At 39.8% G+C, this 16540-nt stretch overlaps 1 protein-coding gene across 1 annotated transcript in view; it reads left to right on the top strand.

The window, feature by feature from the left end:
- The first annotated feature begins 1013 nt into the window (after positions 1–1013).
- The window catches only part of HNRNPR (heterogeneous nuclear ribonucleoprotein R), a 42615-nt gene continuing 27088 nt past the window's right edge, over positions 1014–16540 (top strand). The window contains exons 1-5 of the mRNA XM_079946476.1: positions 1014–1128; positions 4343–4508; positions 6741–6859; positions 7406–7513; positions 10327–10440. Coding sequence (XP_079802602.1) covers positions 4352–4508; positions 6741–6859; positions 7406–7513; positions 10327–10440 — 498 coding nt within the window. The 5' untranslated portion in view covers positions 1014–1128; positions 4343–4351. The remainder of the gene's footprint in view (positions 1129–4342; positions 4509–6740; positions 6860–7405; positions 7514–10326; positions 10441–16540) is intronic.

Genomic DNA, 16540 nt, shown 5'->3' with positions numbered 1-16540 from the left:
GAAGTTATCTGGAAATCTTGCAGACCACCGCTTGGCTTCCTCCACTTCCCGAGAGGGATGGGGCAGTGGAGATGGGGTCGGGAAGGAAGGGCCGTGGGATGAGATAGGTTTGGACTAAGGCAAGACAGGGAACAAACCAGTAGGGGGTGGAAGGTGAGAAATGTTTAGGAATAACGGCATTAGTCTCCTTTGGGAATGAGCCCTTTTCCTTGCACGATTCCTTTGGTTTCGTAGATGCATACATCTGCCCTATCTACCTGGTGAATATTCATTAGCTCCAAACCCCGTGAAGAAAGGTTTCTGCTCTGTCATTTGTAGGTAACATTGCTCTTGAGAAACGCCCACTTTAGCGATTTCCCTCACATTCTGAGCTGCTCCCAACGATGTGTGGAAGGGAGCCCGGGAGTCAGCTTTCCGAGCGTTCCATGGGATGAATTTCTACACGAAGAAATTCTCCAACAAAACAGACGAGCCAAATCCTTACACCGTGTTCTAACTAGCGCCCAAAAGACGACCAAGAGGGAGGCCGGACCGCGTGGCGGTGGGCGTGTCTGGGGCGAACGCCGGCGGCGGCGGCTCCCGGGGGGATTACAGGCGCTGTGGCGCCAGCCAAGGGGCGGGAGGGCCGCGGCCGAACAAGCCGGTGCGGACGGTAGGGGGCGGGGCTCCGGAGGCGGCCTACTTTTTCGGCCTCGCGCCGGCTGCAGACGAAGAGGGAGGAGCCTCGGCACCCTGGGCCTGGAGCACCGCGGCTTCGCCTCCACCCGGGGCTTCGCCACAGACCCCTTTGTGTTCCTGCCCCCGCCCCGGAGGCTCCCCAGCCGGCGGCGCTGAGTTCCCTCATTGGCTCAGCCGACGGCTTCATCGATTGGCTCCCAAGTCGTCCGGCGTGGTGCGCCTCTTCTCGCTACTATTGGTCTTCTGAGCTGCTCCTCAGGCCGCCGCGCGCGGTGATTGCCCGGCCTCTCGGAGTCCCTGGAAGCAGTTCCGGGAAACCCCGCGTGCTGCCGGGATCGCGTCTCTGTCCATGAGGGGGGGAGGGGGTGGCGCGCGCGCCATTTCTAGTCGTTTTCAAAGCGCCTCGCGCTGATTCTCACGGGCCCGGCCGTCGGCCCCAGCTCTGCCCCGGTGAGTCTCGCGCCGGCCCGCGGGGGGAGGGGCCGGGAGCCCCGATCTGACCCTACTGGGCCCGGCCGGGGCACGGCGCCTTGTCCCCAGTTTCGTTTTCGCTCCGAGGCCCCGGGGTGGGGGTGGGGATGGGCTGGTGGCGGTTTCAGCCTCGTCCGGCCGCTCAGTTGAGGGCCTGACCCAGCCGAGGCGTCTCCTCGCCCTCGCTCATCCTCCCCCCGCCCCTCCAACTCCCGGCTCGCGGTCCGGCCGGCCCGGCGCCCTCCGCGCAGGCTGCCGGGCCGGGCGCGCTTTTCCCGCCTCCGCCCGCTGCTCCACGCGGCCGGGCCGGGCCGGCGGCCTGGGGCGCCCGCGGCCCCATTGCTTCTCCCCGCCGGAGCTGTCTCGCTCCCGTCTCTTCCGGCCTAGCCACGAGTGGGATGTGTTGGTGATCTGGACCGGCATGGGGAGCGGGTGGGCAGAGGGCGGGATGCAAACCCCGGGTGACCTGAGCCGGGAGAAAACTTTTGTGTGAAGTAGAAGCCAAAAGGCTGGTTTGTGTGGGAAGCCTCCCTCCCCTCCTCCATTCTGCATGCTTCGAGTCGAGATTTGAAGGAAAAAATGACTACTAGAGGCCATGAAACTTAGCCTTCGAGCGGCGCCTGAGATACCTAATTCTAAGACTGTCGTAGGCGCACTAAATTGGAAAGGCGATTCTTTTTCTTCTGCGGTAAAAACCGTAATTGCCAAAATTTAAAACTTGAAGCCACGGGGCTCTTGAAGGGTTCAGTCCTTTCACACTACCTGTTTCAGATTTTTGCTGTCCTCCGGAGGCTGAATTTATGTCTCATGAGTCAGTCGTAGGTTAAGGGCTTGACACTTACTAAGCCATGAGATAACCGTTAGTCTTCATTTCGTTGGTTCTTTTAAAGCCGGTCTCTTAAATGTGAAGAATTTTCACGAGATGTTCAGAAAAAATCAGGGAGGGGCTAGTGCCAGACTTCCCAAATCTCCCAGGAGTCCTTATTTAAATTTCTACTTTTCGCAAAAAAGTTTAGATCAAATGACTTAAGTCACATTAGTGTATTTGCTGCATCCAGAAATATGGTTTGGCTGTGTGGCATCGTATTGAATACACACAAGAGTTTTAAATGGTCTCATATGACATGAAAGTCTTTTTTAAAATGAGCACATTGTATTTGGCTTGAAGAGAGCTTTTTCCTTGATCCGAAAGGTTTTATTTTCTGGACTCTAATAGTTGTACATTTTTGTTGTTGTTAAAGTTTACAGACTTTTTTTGTAAATTTCAAACAATTTCAGAATCAACTTGTAGAGAGCCTTTGCAATGGATGGTAGTCATAAATATTTCTGTCTTGTGCTTGATATGCAACTTGTCTTTTTGCTTTACACATACTTAAAAAATACCACCTTAACAGATGTTCGTTGAACTTTTCTGTTAAAATTTGCTTTCTTTCCGTAACTAATAGTATTCCAAGGTGCAATACTGCAAGGGTCTTGTGATACGGAGAACTTCTGAGTTCTGATGATCTTATGGTCGTATTTGGGGGTGGGGGAGCATGGAAAACTCAATGTTCAAAAAGATGTTTTGGACTTTAGGATGCATCTTTATAGAAGTAGGTGTATTAATCAGTAAACTATTCATCTTAAACTGTAAGTAGTTTCTTGATCAAAAGTGCCAGTTTTGAATGTTTTTGTTTTTGCCAGTTCATCAGAATTTGAGGCTTGCCTTGAGAAACATTTATCCACCCAGCGATTAACCATGGAGTCTGCGTCTGTGTAGACATTGGAGGGTTACTAAGTCTTAATAATGTTTTGTAATCATAAGAAGTCATGATATTGTTTATCCCATTTTCAAAGTAACCCTTTCTGCATTTTCCTCTCTTCCTACCCTGTATTACCTCCTTCTCAGTCTTCCTCCCGTTTTCATTAACTTCAACTAAGTATCGGTGGACTTTGAAATGAAGTTGTTTTAAGTCGGAAAACTGCACCTGGTGCATTTGCACAGTGTTTTGATAAGCAGTCTGGAGGTGTGGTTATCTTACGTATGGGTTTTAGTGCTTTTTAGGAAACTTGTATTTTCTTTATAGCTGACAAGGTATCTTGAGTTTCATCAAGAAAAGTAGGCTTTTCCTTGAAATCCATCTTCATGTCTATTTCAGTATTCGTTGCAATGTCTTTATTCTGGTGCTTATTACCTTCATCACATTATAATTTCACCACAGACAAATGCACTTTAACTTTAATTCCGTCTTTTGAGGAGGTAGTATAGAGACTGGCCTTGTATGGTTTTATTATTTAATCTCTTTCTTCAGGGAGTTGATCCACTTCAGCATTACGTACAGGTTGAACACCCAAAATGATTTGGGTAGGTTAATCTGAGACATCTGACCTAAGTTTATCCTAATTAGGTAATGTTTGTTGAAACTATTTGGAAGAAATTAGTTATCTGTTCTAAAATATGTTTTTTAGGTTTATTTTACTGATATGAAAAATTCAGTATACACTCATGATTTTTTTTTTTTTGAGAAGCAACCTTAACTATAGCTCACTTTTTATTTTTTGTGGACTTAAAACAATCATTTAGCTTTTAAACCTGGTCATTTTTTCTTTTAAATCTGTGAATGGGAATAGCAAATTAATTTTAGAACAAAAATTAATGTCAAGTTGTGTTTTTTGTTTTGTTTTAAGTGAGGCGGAGAAAACCCAAATCACCAGAATGTTGAACTAGAGACAACAGGGCATTTATTTCACACCTATCTTGGATTTGAAGCAGAGCTAGGAAAATTTGAAAGTCCTTGAACCTTAAGTTGTCTGTGGGTGTTCATTCTGTTTTTAAACGAAACTTTTTAAAACTGTGTAAGAATTGAGAGCTTGAGGGGCTTTTTAGGATTTTGTGGTGATTTGTTGATAAGCTCGTCAGGACACAACAGCTGCTTTTGTTAATCAGTGATTCTACCTTAAGTAAATTCAAGCCTTTATTTAACCTAGTGTACATGAAGTTCCTTAAATAACACTTCCATGTACATTTTCCATGGTTTTACAGAATTATTATGCAAATTTAGGTCAGATACATCAGAAAAGGCATCATAAAATAATATTTTGATAGAAGTTATTAGCAGCATGTATACAAATTAGTTTAGATAAATCATGCATTGTCCTACAAACTAGTTATTTCTGGCTTAATGTAATATAGCTCCTGAATTTTTTCCAGCAGCATAATAAAATGGCTAATCAGGTGAATGGTAATGCGGTACAGTTAAAAGAAGAGGAAGAACCAATGGATACTTCCAGTGTAACTCACACAGAACACTACAAGACACTGATAGAGGCAGGCCTCCCACAGAAGGTGGCAGAAAGACTTGATGAAATATTTCAGACAGGTATAATATACATTTCTTGTTTCTGACTGGTTATGAAAGTGAGGGCAAACCACTTTGAATTTTATAGACTTTTTTTAAGGTTAAATATTATTGTTTCTGATCTATATAGAGCTGAATGTTACTTTCCCTTCATTGAGGGCATATTGGGTTTGACTTTGATATTCTTATTTCATTATTTCAAAGCCTTCTTAGTGTTGAATATGCAGTCTTAGTTGTTTCAGAACAGTACATCAATTTGTCTTAGATTTACCATCAATTAATATATATGTTTCAGCATATCAAATTTTACATTTTTTCTTAATCTAAATCAGTCATCATTTTGCTTTTACTTTTCTACTTTAGCTTCTTAAAGTGATTGTTAAAACAGCTTAGGTCTGATTAGGTGGCATAATAAGAGGACTAGTTAGACTGTATTGTCTGAAATGATAATAAATGTCCGACTCCTTGAGAGTTTGTGGCCTGTCTAGTTTCTAACAGACAGAAATCCACAACTCTCAGTAATTTGGAAGTGTTTGGTTTGTAACAGCTGCTTTTTTTTTCTTTCTTTGTTTTTTTTTAAATCTAGGAGTCCCATGGTTAAGTGCTTAAGGAAATTTGAACATTTTAATATGGTGGTTGTAAGTGGTTTGAAGTTCTAAAGAGGGAGAGAAATGTATCCCCTTAGGAAGTGTTGTTCATAAATAAATGTGTCCTCCCCCTTTGGGGCCATAGATGGAAACTTTCTTCCTCTGTGTTTTGTGTGCCTATCCAGATTCTGGGAGAGAGAATTGAACTGTCTCACAAACATGTCTTAAGTACCGTAGTAACAAATATCTGGGGGTTTTTTGTCCTTAAAACATTTTTTTTTTTTTTAATCTGAGAAGCTCAAGATAATTTTAGACATTAAAATGACTTCTCAAAATGACTCCTGGGTGATGGTCCCATTTGAAAATCAGTCCTCAGGAACTTTCTGTGACATTCTGCCATAGAGAATTGGCAGTGATCTGCTTCGAGATACTCTCTTGTAGAGTGTTCTGTTACTGATAAGAGGCTGATGGTTTGGGTGTAGGGTTGGATTGACAGAACGGACTGATGGGTATCCTGAGTTGTGTCTTTGGGTGGTGATATGGAATATTCAAGTAAGGAAACTCCAGTTATTTAGGCATGCTCATTTTGAGCTCTTAAAACAAATCATGGCAACAGTTTTTTAAAAGTAACCTCGCAAGTGACAGTATTTATTATGGAGTAAAGTTCTTTTTGGCTTTACCAAAATGGAGTCACTTTTGATGTTAGTTCATATGGATTTGGGGGTTTTAATCTGCCAAATATTTCCATTTTACTTTGGATCAATTCTGAAATATATTGAGAAATATAAAATTTAACAGACTTAAGAAATTAAACTTAGTAAATGTTCTGTGTGCAGTTAAATATACTGTATATATATAGAATGCAGTGCATATATTTTCTGTATAGTTTGCTCGTTAAGTCTACAGTAAAGTCCTTTTAATGCCATTTGCAAAAATTGTCATTGACAGTGTTGTGAATGCCACAGCATCTTTTAAAATCTCATTGTGACACTTATGAAGAACAAAAATGCCTTAAAATATGACTTTCAGAATTGATTAATCAAGCTGCACTGGCATTTATAGAAAAGTTTAAAATTATGCCTTTCCACATTCTGACTGCAGCAAAGTAGATGTTCAGATAAATAGATGAATTTCATTTTATCTTAGGTGTTAAGAAGGGAAAGCCTGTGACACTTTTTGGAGAGTGGAAAGAATTATTTAGTAAAAAAGGTTCTCTTATTTTTTTCCCCACTTCTTGTGTGGTTAGCAATAACTCCAACAGTGCATGTAATTTGAAGGTTGCTCCTTGGGAAATACAGTGTGTTCTTATCACCCTAACATGTTATATTAATGCTTAATCTGTAGTACAATGTGTACATCAGATTTAACTTCCGGAACTTAAACGTTTTGGGGAGTGGGAAATGGGGTTAGGATTTTTTTGGTTTTTGTGGGGATATGGGGATTGAAATTTATGTTTATAGGTGTTGACATTTTATCTTTTGTTTTCATATTTGTACTCTTGACCTTTCTGTATAGTATTTGTATAGCTGCCTATATGCATATAGTTAAATGAAAATGTAGTTAGTGATAGTATTAAATATAACAATTCTTGATTAAACACTGATAGCACAGTTTAGATTATCCCCTTTGTTGCAATAATGTTACCCCTTTTCAATTTAATTTTTAGGCTTGGTAGCTTATGTCGATCTTGATGAAAGAGCCATTGATGCTCTCAGGGAATTTAATGAAGAAGGAGCTCTGTCTGTACTACAGCAGTTCAAGGAAAGTGACTTATCACATGTTCAGGTAAGGTCATTATTCAGAAATGTCTTTGAACAACTAATGATCTGAAATTATTTTACTGTGACTTTTTTTCCTGTGGGGGAGTGGTATTTTTGTTTCTGACTACTTCTGCTTCTTTTAAAAAATAAGCTTAAAGAAAAAATGATCTACATGGCAGAGAGTTTTCAGAAACACAAGCATAAAGTAAAAGTCTCCCACTCCTTTGTAATATTTTTGGATTATGTGGTCCTGTTTTATTATCTTGGAGGGAAATAATGTTGGTGGGAGGAATAAATTAAGGACACCTGGCAAAATAGCCCAGATACATTTAAATATCAACCAATGGAAGACTGTTTTGCCAGTGTAGCAGGTAAGCTCCCCGGAGGTCTTGTGTGTCTTAACTGCTGTCTGTTCCAGTCTGGCATGTAACAACCACTCTGCAAATATTTGTTGAGTGAATAAATGAGTAAATATTTTGTTAAAATTCTGGTCTTCTGAAATTTAAATATGTATTTGACCCTTCATCAATTCCTTGTGATTCTTTTTCATTGAATTACTTGGCTGTTCTAGAACAAAAGTGCATTTTTATGTGGAGTTATGAAGACCTACAGGCAAAGGGAGAAACAGGGGAGCAAGGTGCAAGAGTCTACAAAGGGACCCGATGAAGCAAAGATCAAGGTAAAGCTTGACTTGGATAGTTGCAATGAAATTAAATTTAATTGTGAGATCAAATGCTTCTTTTCATGTTTCCTAGAAGCAGTTTTTTTTCTTTTGCGGTACGCGAGCCTCTCACTGTTGTGGCCTCTCCCCTTGCGGAGCACAGGCTCCGGACGCGGAGGCTCAGTGGCCATGGCTCACAGGCCTAGCCGCTCCGTGGCATGTGGGATCTTCCCGGACCGGGACACGAACCCGTGTCCCCTGCATCGGCAGGCGGACTCTCAACCACTGCGCCACCAGGGAAGCCCTAGAAACAGTTTTTACTGCACATAAAAAAAAAAAAAGAAAAAGAAAAACTAGTGTTTGGAAATGAGATGATTTAGGGAAAATTACATAAGAAGAATTTTAGGGGCAGACATTTAATTGTATGTTTGGTGAAAATTCCTAAACATACTCTCCCTTATTCCTTGTTCTTTTGGCTATGAATGACATATTTATTGATACTTCCAATAATAGTTTTCTAGATTGATTCAATCATGTCTCTTCAGTTTCTTTCCAAGTATTTTGTCTTTTCTCTTGCTGAAGAGGTGGTTTTTTGGTTTTTTTTTTTACCGGTACGCGGGCCTCTCACTGCTGTGGCCTCTCCCTGCTGTGGCCTCTCCCGTTGCGGAGTACAGGCTCCGGATGCGCAGGCCCAGCAGCCATGGCTCACGGGCCCAGCCGCTCCGCGGCATGTGGGGTCTTCCCGGACTGGGGCACCAACCCGTGTCCCCTGCATTGGCAGGCGGACTCTCAACCACTGCGCCATCAGGGAAGCCCTGAAGAGGTGTTTTAATAACTGCTTTCCTCCTTCTCAGTTTTTATTTACTTCAGTTTCTTTGTTTGTAAACTGGGAACAGTAATAGTACCTACCTCATGAAGTGTGACGGTTAAAGGAATTAAGGTACTCAAAGTGCTTAGAGTAATGCCTGGAATGTAGCGAGAACAGTGTAACTATGAGCCATTATTATTATTACTATTAGTCTTTTGATAAACTGAAAGGTGAATATAGGGCTTTTAGTAAAAGAATTAAATGGCTATTGATGTTTTGCTGCAGTGATAGACTTTTGAGTTTGAAATAGTTAATTTATTTAATGTTGAAGTTTGTCCAATTTTACGTTTTAGACAAGAAATATAGTTTTTATCATGTAACTAGCTTATATAAAGCTCCTTTGTACCTTTTTTCCCTCATCTGTAAAATGGCACAATCCCATTCTTTTTTTTTTTTTGCGGTATGTGGGCCTCTCACTGTTGTGGCCTCTCCCGTTGCGGAGCACAGGCTCCGGATGCGCAGGCTTAGTGGCCATGGCTCACGGGCCCAGCGGCTCCGTGGCATGTGGGATCTTCCCGGACCGGGTCACGAACCCGTGTCCCCTGCATCGGCAGGCGGACTCTCAATCACTGCGCCACCAGGGAAGCCCCACAATCCCATTCTTATATCTTTTAACTAATAGATGAAAACTCTATTTGCTGTAATGGTTGTTTTTTAAAAACTTATTGCTGTTCACTGGATAGATCTCTATGATTTCCCTAAAGCTGGCTATTTGCTCTTGAGAAGGTGCATATTATATATGTAATATGTGTATATTACATATTATACAAGTAATGTATAATATGTAATATGTTTTGTGTGTATTCTATATTACATGTATTTCTGTGGTTAAAATAGTCAAAGGTAGAAGAATGGAGAGTCTAAGGTAACTGGAATCCCGGGGTTCCTCCAGAGATATTTTTGAAAACTATTGAACTTGGTGATGTCTGAAGTCTCTTGCTGCTCTGACATGCTGTGATTTTAAAAACCTGAAGTGTAAAATTCTCCTTTCTAGGTAGATTCCATTTCTTTTTTTCCATGTGTCTTTGTTCTGTAGGCCTTTCATATGAACACAAACCCTTAAGGGCAAGGACATTATCTTCTTTTCTATGATTCCTCTTAATACCTAATATAATGTTGTGAGGAAGGTTGGAAATCAGGAAACATAGTTTGTTTTTTGAAACCTGAGAGTATATTCATTTGGTAATTGCCAGATGTTTTGAGTCTGTGCTGTATGAGAAATGGTCTGGTTTTTATGGAGCTTATGGTATAGTAGGAGTACAAAACAACAGGATTAAACAAAATAAAGGTTAAATTATTTGAGTACAGTAGAAAGAGTAGGATGATGTGAGAAATAGTAAATTAGAGAAGTTGCATAAAAGAGCTAGGACTTCTGCTTTTTTTAAGGATAGAGAACTTTGTTAGTTGTATTATGAATTTATTATTGTCAGTATGATACGGACTCTCAAATCACTTTGATATCCTTTAATGCCAGCATCCTCACTGGAATTAATACAACCTTTCCACAATGTTCTTGAAAGGGGATAGAGAACATTTCATTTGAAAAGAGTCACTGGATGTAAGTATGCTACGTAAAGGGAGCAAATAAGGAAAAATTCTGGTTGACATAGAGGGGGTGCAAAATGAGGAATACTGTGGTACATAAGTATGAATAGGTAGCCTGGGGTCAGCTTATGTCGAAGTTTTAGTAATCCTTTCCCCTTTTTTCTGTTCTCATAACAAAAAAGTGATGTGTGCTTGGAGACTTAACTTGCCTGCAACTCTTTCCATTAAATGTATGGAAAGGAGAAGTAAAGGTCAACACGTGTGAGAGGAACCAGTGTGAACTTCGTGATTTTTTTCCCCTAACTGAAATACATAACCTAAGATGTTAGGGTACCTTTTGGAAAAGATTTATATTTTGATTTGTGTGTGTATGATATTTAATATTCAACTATAAATAATTATGTATAATTATCTTTAGGCCTTGCTTGAGAGGACTGGTTATACCCTGGATGTAACCACAGGACAGAGGAAGTATGGTGGTCCTCCACCAGACAGTGTGTACTCTGGCATGCAACCTGGAATTGGAACAGAAGTAAGTGTTCTTCAGCTGTTCGCTGAAATCTTTCCAGTTTGTAAATAATTCTACCTATTGTATGATGGGGGAAAAATTGATTTTTTTCAAAGAGCTATTATTATTTTTTTGGATATCCATCTGTATTTTGCTGCCATCATAAGTAGGGATAATCATGTGACTGGTATATACCCAAACACTTTGTAAAGGAATGTAGAGTTTTTGGAACTGGCTACTAAAACTATGCAACTAACAACACACCATTTTAGGTCCTTGGGGTGAGGTTATTAAGGAGAAACAGTTGCTTTATTCTGTTTTATGTCAGGAATTTTGAATGGTGCTTGTCCTCCCTCCTTGACCCTCCCCTTCATCACATAGAAGATACTCAGTGTTCACAGAGAGATTTATTGAAGGGAGTGGGTTGCACAAGGGAAGGGATGTAGAATCAGACAAAAGGTTGAGCACATTGGTCTATACTTGAACAAAGAAGGAATCCGTCCTCCATCTGTGTTTTCATGAAGGTCTCTTCATATACCTTTGTGCTATAGCCTATTCTAATCCTTTAAAGGGAAAAAACTGTGTGCCAGAAGGTAAGCCCTGTTACTGCACGGACCTTTTCTGTTTGGTGCCTAGCGTAGTGCCAGGAGTATAGTAGGCACACAGTATTTGACAAATAATTGGTTATGCTTTTTTTCTTTGAGTACTGTAATCCAGACTTCGTAACTTAAAATTTAAACTAGGTTAAATGATAATCTTACAGGATTTTCTTTAAAACAAAGTGATGGCAGTAGCTTCCTTAGGTGACGATGTCAGTTAAAATATTTAGGTGGTATTGTTATGTATCTCCTACTTATATTAGAATTCTAAGAAATCTTAAAACTTTACTTAAACGTTGTCAATGGCACCCTTCTAAAAGCTGAAACTTAACTTTTCAGGTAGCCAGAAGCAAAGATTATTATTTCTGGTTTGTGAATCGATAAATAAAGACATCACCATTTAACATAACACTTTAGATGTATATCAGAGCTAATTCTAATTATGTTCTCTGTATGTAGGATGTTCTCTGTATGTAAATGTTTACAGTTATTGGTCTTTGTTCCCTGAACTTCTTTTATACGTTATTACAATTAATGTTCTGTTTCTTAATATTTAACATTATTAAAAGGGCTCTAAGCATTTTTGTTTTTTGTGATACCTGTATCAGCTACATATGTTTGTTTTGAGTCTCAAAAAATTACTTAATGCTATATAATTATTGATAGAGTTGGGATTGGGACTCTAAACCATCTACATTCCTTACAGAAGAAAGTGTCATTGAAACAATATACAAGTGAATGATATCTTTAGCCTTTCACTCACTTTTGTCCTCATGAATTCCCCTCCACCATCCTTTATCTTTAATGTTCTATTTATGTTGTGACCCTTTAAAATCTACATTTATATTTTATTTTTAAGCAGTATGGAAATATAGTTCAGCTTTCTTACAGGGACTCCTACACCATATGTATTTTTTTCTAATGGTTTTAAATTTTGTTCCTGGCATCAGGATTTTTTTTTTCCCTTACCATAAGCCCTCATACAAAATGAATAAAAATGGAATTGATGCTTTGCCCTTTTTCTTGTTCTTGAGGCAGCTTGAAACACTTCCAAGAGGAGAATACATTTTGAAAAAGTTATCTGTAGTATACCATGTGATATCCTTATCAATTATTGCTACATTTTCTTAGTTTTGTTTCTTTGACTAATTATAAAATCCTTAGGAGTAAAAATTGTATCATATGGTTCTGTTCTTCACAATGTCGAATATAGCCTGGTGTAAAATTAGTTGGTTGTATCTATCTCATAATTATAGAAATAAACTTTTTTTATTAGATTGGTTTCATTAATGAGCTCTTTAATGGAAACTTGTTTTATCTTTGCTTTATGTAGATAAAGAGTTTGCTAGTACTTTAAGATTTCACTGGAAGTATTTGAACAATTTAATAGAGTAAACTTTTGAGTATCCAATTAGAAACAAATAGTATGCTAATTGTAAAATATGTATACATTCTCTTGTATTGCACTCTCTCTTTAGCAGAAAGGTGCGTTTTTCTCTATGTTAGATATCATTACATACAGCAGATATGGTTGCAGCAAAAATCCCTATATGAGATCACCAGCCTAAGCCACTCTTGTCAAGCAGTTTGTTGCAATAAGAGTGCAGTGTGAAAGTTTGGATTTCTCCCTTAAGTTTAGATTTCATGAGATTTGGCCTATATGTTTTGAAAATTAAATTTTTTTAACATACTGGGTTGATGATAGGTTTGGTACATAATTGGTTTTAATTGGTGTCATATTGATGCTCTAAGGTTTGGGTTTTTGTTCTTTTATGGTTCATTACAGTTACTAAAAATTATTATTAGCTCTTTCTTTTAATGTTTTATTTTATTTATTTATTTTTATTTTTGGCTGCGTCGGGTCTTCGTTGTGGCACTCGGGCTCTTCGTTGCAGTGTGCGGGCTTCTCTCTAGTTGTGGCATGTGGGTTTTCTGTCTCTAGTTGTGGTGAGAGGGCTCCAGAGTGTGTGGACTCTGTAGTTTGCGGCACTTGGGCTCTCTAGTTGAGGTGTGCGGGCTTAGTTGCTCCACAGCATGTGAGATCTTAGTTTCCCGACCAGGTATCTAACCCACGTCCCCTGCATTGGAAGGTGGATTCTTAACTACCGGACCACCAGGGAAGTCTCCCAAAATTATTATTAGCTCTTGACTGAGGAAGTTGAAATTAGGGTCAGTACATGAGACTGACATTATTGAAATTAAGCTATGAGAAGACTACGAGGTTTTATCTTTGGATAAAATCTACTGTAAAGGGCTTCCCTGGTGGTTCATTGGTTAAGAATCTGCCTGCTAGTGCAGGGGACACAGGTTCAAGCCCTGGTCCGGGAAGATTCCACATGCCGTGGAGCAACTCTAGAGCCCAAGAGCCACAACTACGGAAGCCCGCGTGCCTAGAGCCCGTGTTCCGCAACAAGAGAAGCCACCACAATAAGCCCGCACACCGCAATGAAGAGTAGCCCCTGCTCACCACAACTAAAGAAAGCCCAAGCACAGCAACGAAGACCCAATGCAGCCATAAATAAATAAATAAAAATCTACTGTAAATTAACCCTATAAGTGAGTACTCATTAATGGACATAGTTGCTAAGCATTGACCTTGAGATGAGAAATACACAAGAATGTTAAGTATCAATTTTTTTTTTTTTGATAAGTATCAATTTTGAAATGCGTTTTTTTGTGTGTGTGTGCCTTGGCTCTCAGACTTAGTCTGGTTATAGTATCTTTGTATCCTTTTTTTTCCCTTTTTCTTCCAGTTTTATTGAGAAATACTTGACATACAGCACTATATAAACTTAAGGTGTACAGCATAATGGTTTCACTTACATACATCATGAAATGATGACCACACTAAGTTTAGTGGGTGTCCATCATTTCATAAAATTAAAGAAATAGAAAAAAATAATGATTTTTCCTTGTGATGAGAAGTCTTAGGATTTACTCTTAGCAACTTTCTTATATAACATACAGCCGTGCTAATTATATTATGTTGTACATTGTACACCTAGTACTTTTGTACCTTTTGACTACCTTCATTTAGTTCATCCTCTCCTCAACCCTGCCTCTGGTAGCCACAGATTAATCTCTTTTTCTATGAGTTTGTTTTTGAAGTACAGTTGACTTTCAACACTATGTTAGTTCCAGGTGCACAACACAGTAATTTGATATTTCTGTAGTTTCAAAATGGTTACCATGATAAGTCTAGTTACCATGTGTCACAGTATCTTTGTATTCTTCAGCTGGTATTGTAAAACTGTTTTAATTTGTTTCCATTGACAAATGTAATCTCTGTGGAGATCATATCTATGTAATAAACTCTTGTTTAAAGAGCATAGCACTGATGATCTGTGGAGGAATTCAAAGGAAATGGTAGATTGGGATCTAACTCTTTGGTGTATTAGCTAGTTGAAGTGTTAAAGAACCAGTGTATTTAACAGACCTGTAAGTATATGACTTTGTAGCATCTGACTTGAATTACATATAAAGAAAAGCTGCTGTGTTTGCAAAATAGTGAATAGGAGCTGGATAAGGGAACAACCCTAGTAGATAATCAAAAGACACTGTTGAGGGACTTCTCTGGTGGTCCAGTTATAAAGAATTCGCCTTCCAATGCAGGGGACGCGGGTTCGATCCTTTTTGGGGAACTAAGATCCCACATTCAGTGGGGCAGCTAAGCCCGCACGCCTCAGCTACAGAGCACGAGTGCCGCAAACTACAGAGTCCACGTACCCTGGAGCCTGTGTGCCACAACAAAGAGCCCGCGCCGCAACGAAAGATCCCATACCCCTCAACGAAGACTCCCCGCGTGCTACAACTAGGACCCTACGCAGCTCCCCCCCCCCCCCCCCCCAAAAAAAAAGACACTGTTGAGCTGTCTGGTTACTTCTGTTGATTCCTTCCAGAGTCTCAGAGGGCTTCCTCTATTACTGTTGAAGTAATGAGTGGATAGATAATAGACAGCCAAAACTTTCAAAGCCTTAATGCCTAGTGAGTAAAGGAAGAACTGTTGTTAGGGTATTCGCTAGATTCTGTTGGTCCTGGAGGGGGAGGATTAACCTGCACATGATTGAGTGGTTACTCTGAACAGCTCATATGGAGCCAGAATGGCTCAACAAGTTAATAAAAGAAAAACATTTATGTTACATTTTAGTTAATTAAAAATTGAGCTTAAAAACTTTAAAAAGAGTGATCTTAGTTTTTGAATACTATTTATTTTCAGCCTTTTAAGTTCTTTTAATGTCCTAAGTTAAATTGATCTTGAAATGAGACCATCTCCTATTTCTCAAACAAATCAGTATTTTTGGCATGTTTCTTCATGGACCTCAGTGATTATAATATTGGGCACTTAGTTAACCATAGGTTTGTGGATGTTTCTTTTATTTACTTATATTTTTAATTTTAATTTTTTGTTTTGTTTTGGCCGTGCCACGGGGCATGTGGGATCTTAGTTCCCCAACCAGGGATCAAACCCATGCCCCCTGCAGTAAAAGCATGGAGTCCTAACCACTGGACCACCAGGGGATTCCCTGATGTTTCTTTTAAAATAGAGCAGTATTCTTATGGAAAAGCTATAAGTTGGACTTCTAACATTCAAATGATAATTTAGAGTATGAGGAGCTTGCTGTTACGAATTCTTTCTGTAAGGTAATCATTAAATTGCTTTTCCTGAAAATACAGATTTTTTTCATTTTAGATATGCTTAATGAAGCAAACCTGAATGGTTCTAAAAATATAGACGTGTTATGAAAGAAGTATAATAATCTGACACTTAGCTTCCTCACTTAGGTGTGTTCAGCTATTTTTTTTTTTTAATTTATTTTTGGCTGCGTTGGGTCTTTGTTGCTGCCCACAGGCTTTCCCTAGTTGGGGTGAGCGGGGGCTAATCTTTGTTGCGGTGCGTGGGCTTCTTATTGCGGTGGCTTCTCTTGTTGCGGAGCGTGGGCTCTAGGCACGCGGGCTTCAGTAGTTGTGGCTCACGGGATCTAGAGCGCAGGCTCAGTAGTTGTGGCGCACTGGCTTAGTTGCTCCGCGGCACGTGGGATCTTCCTGGACCAGGGCTCGAACCCATGTCTCCTGCATCGGGAGGTGGATTCTTAACCACTGCGCCACCAGGGAAGCCCCTCAACTGTATTTTCATAGTGCCACTGCATGTGCTTTCTTTGCTTTTGCCTGTATTTGTAATGGGTAGGGAGAAAATATGGATGGTGGATGATGTAATAATGAGGCACAACTGCATTATGTTAATAGAAACAATATAAAGCAAAATTTTCTTCCCAGAACAGTTTTAAAATACTCAAATACAGATATTCTCAAATTTAAAAATATTCAAACCAGGCTAGGCCTAGTGTGGCCAGAGAACCTAGCCACACCAAAAAATACATTTCAGAATTAATACCAATTACTCTTGTGTATTTTTTGTTTCAGGATACCTTTTTTTTTTTTTTTAGGATACCTTTTATCAGTAGCTTTTTTTTTTTTTTTAAAGTGCTGTGCCCTGTTAACGCTGATTTATAGAGTTGATAATGTTG

The sequence above is a fragment of the Stenella coeruleoalba genome, assembly GCF_951394435.1.
Source record: "Stenella coeruleoalba genome assembly, chromosome: 1".
Taxonomy (NCBI): Eukaryota; Metazoa; Chordata; class Mammalia; order Artiodactyla; family Delphinidae; genus Stenella; species Stenella coeruleoalba.
This window is presented reverse-complemented; position numbering and strand designations above follow the sequence as displayed.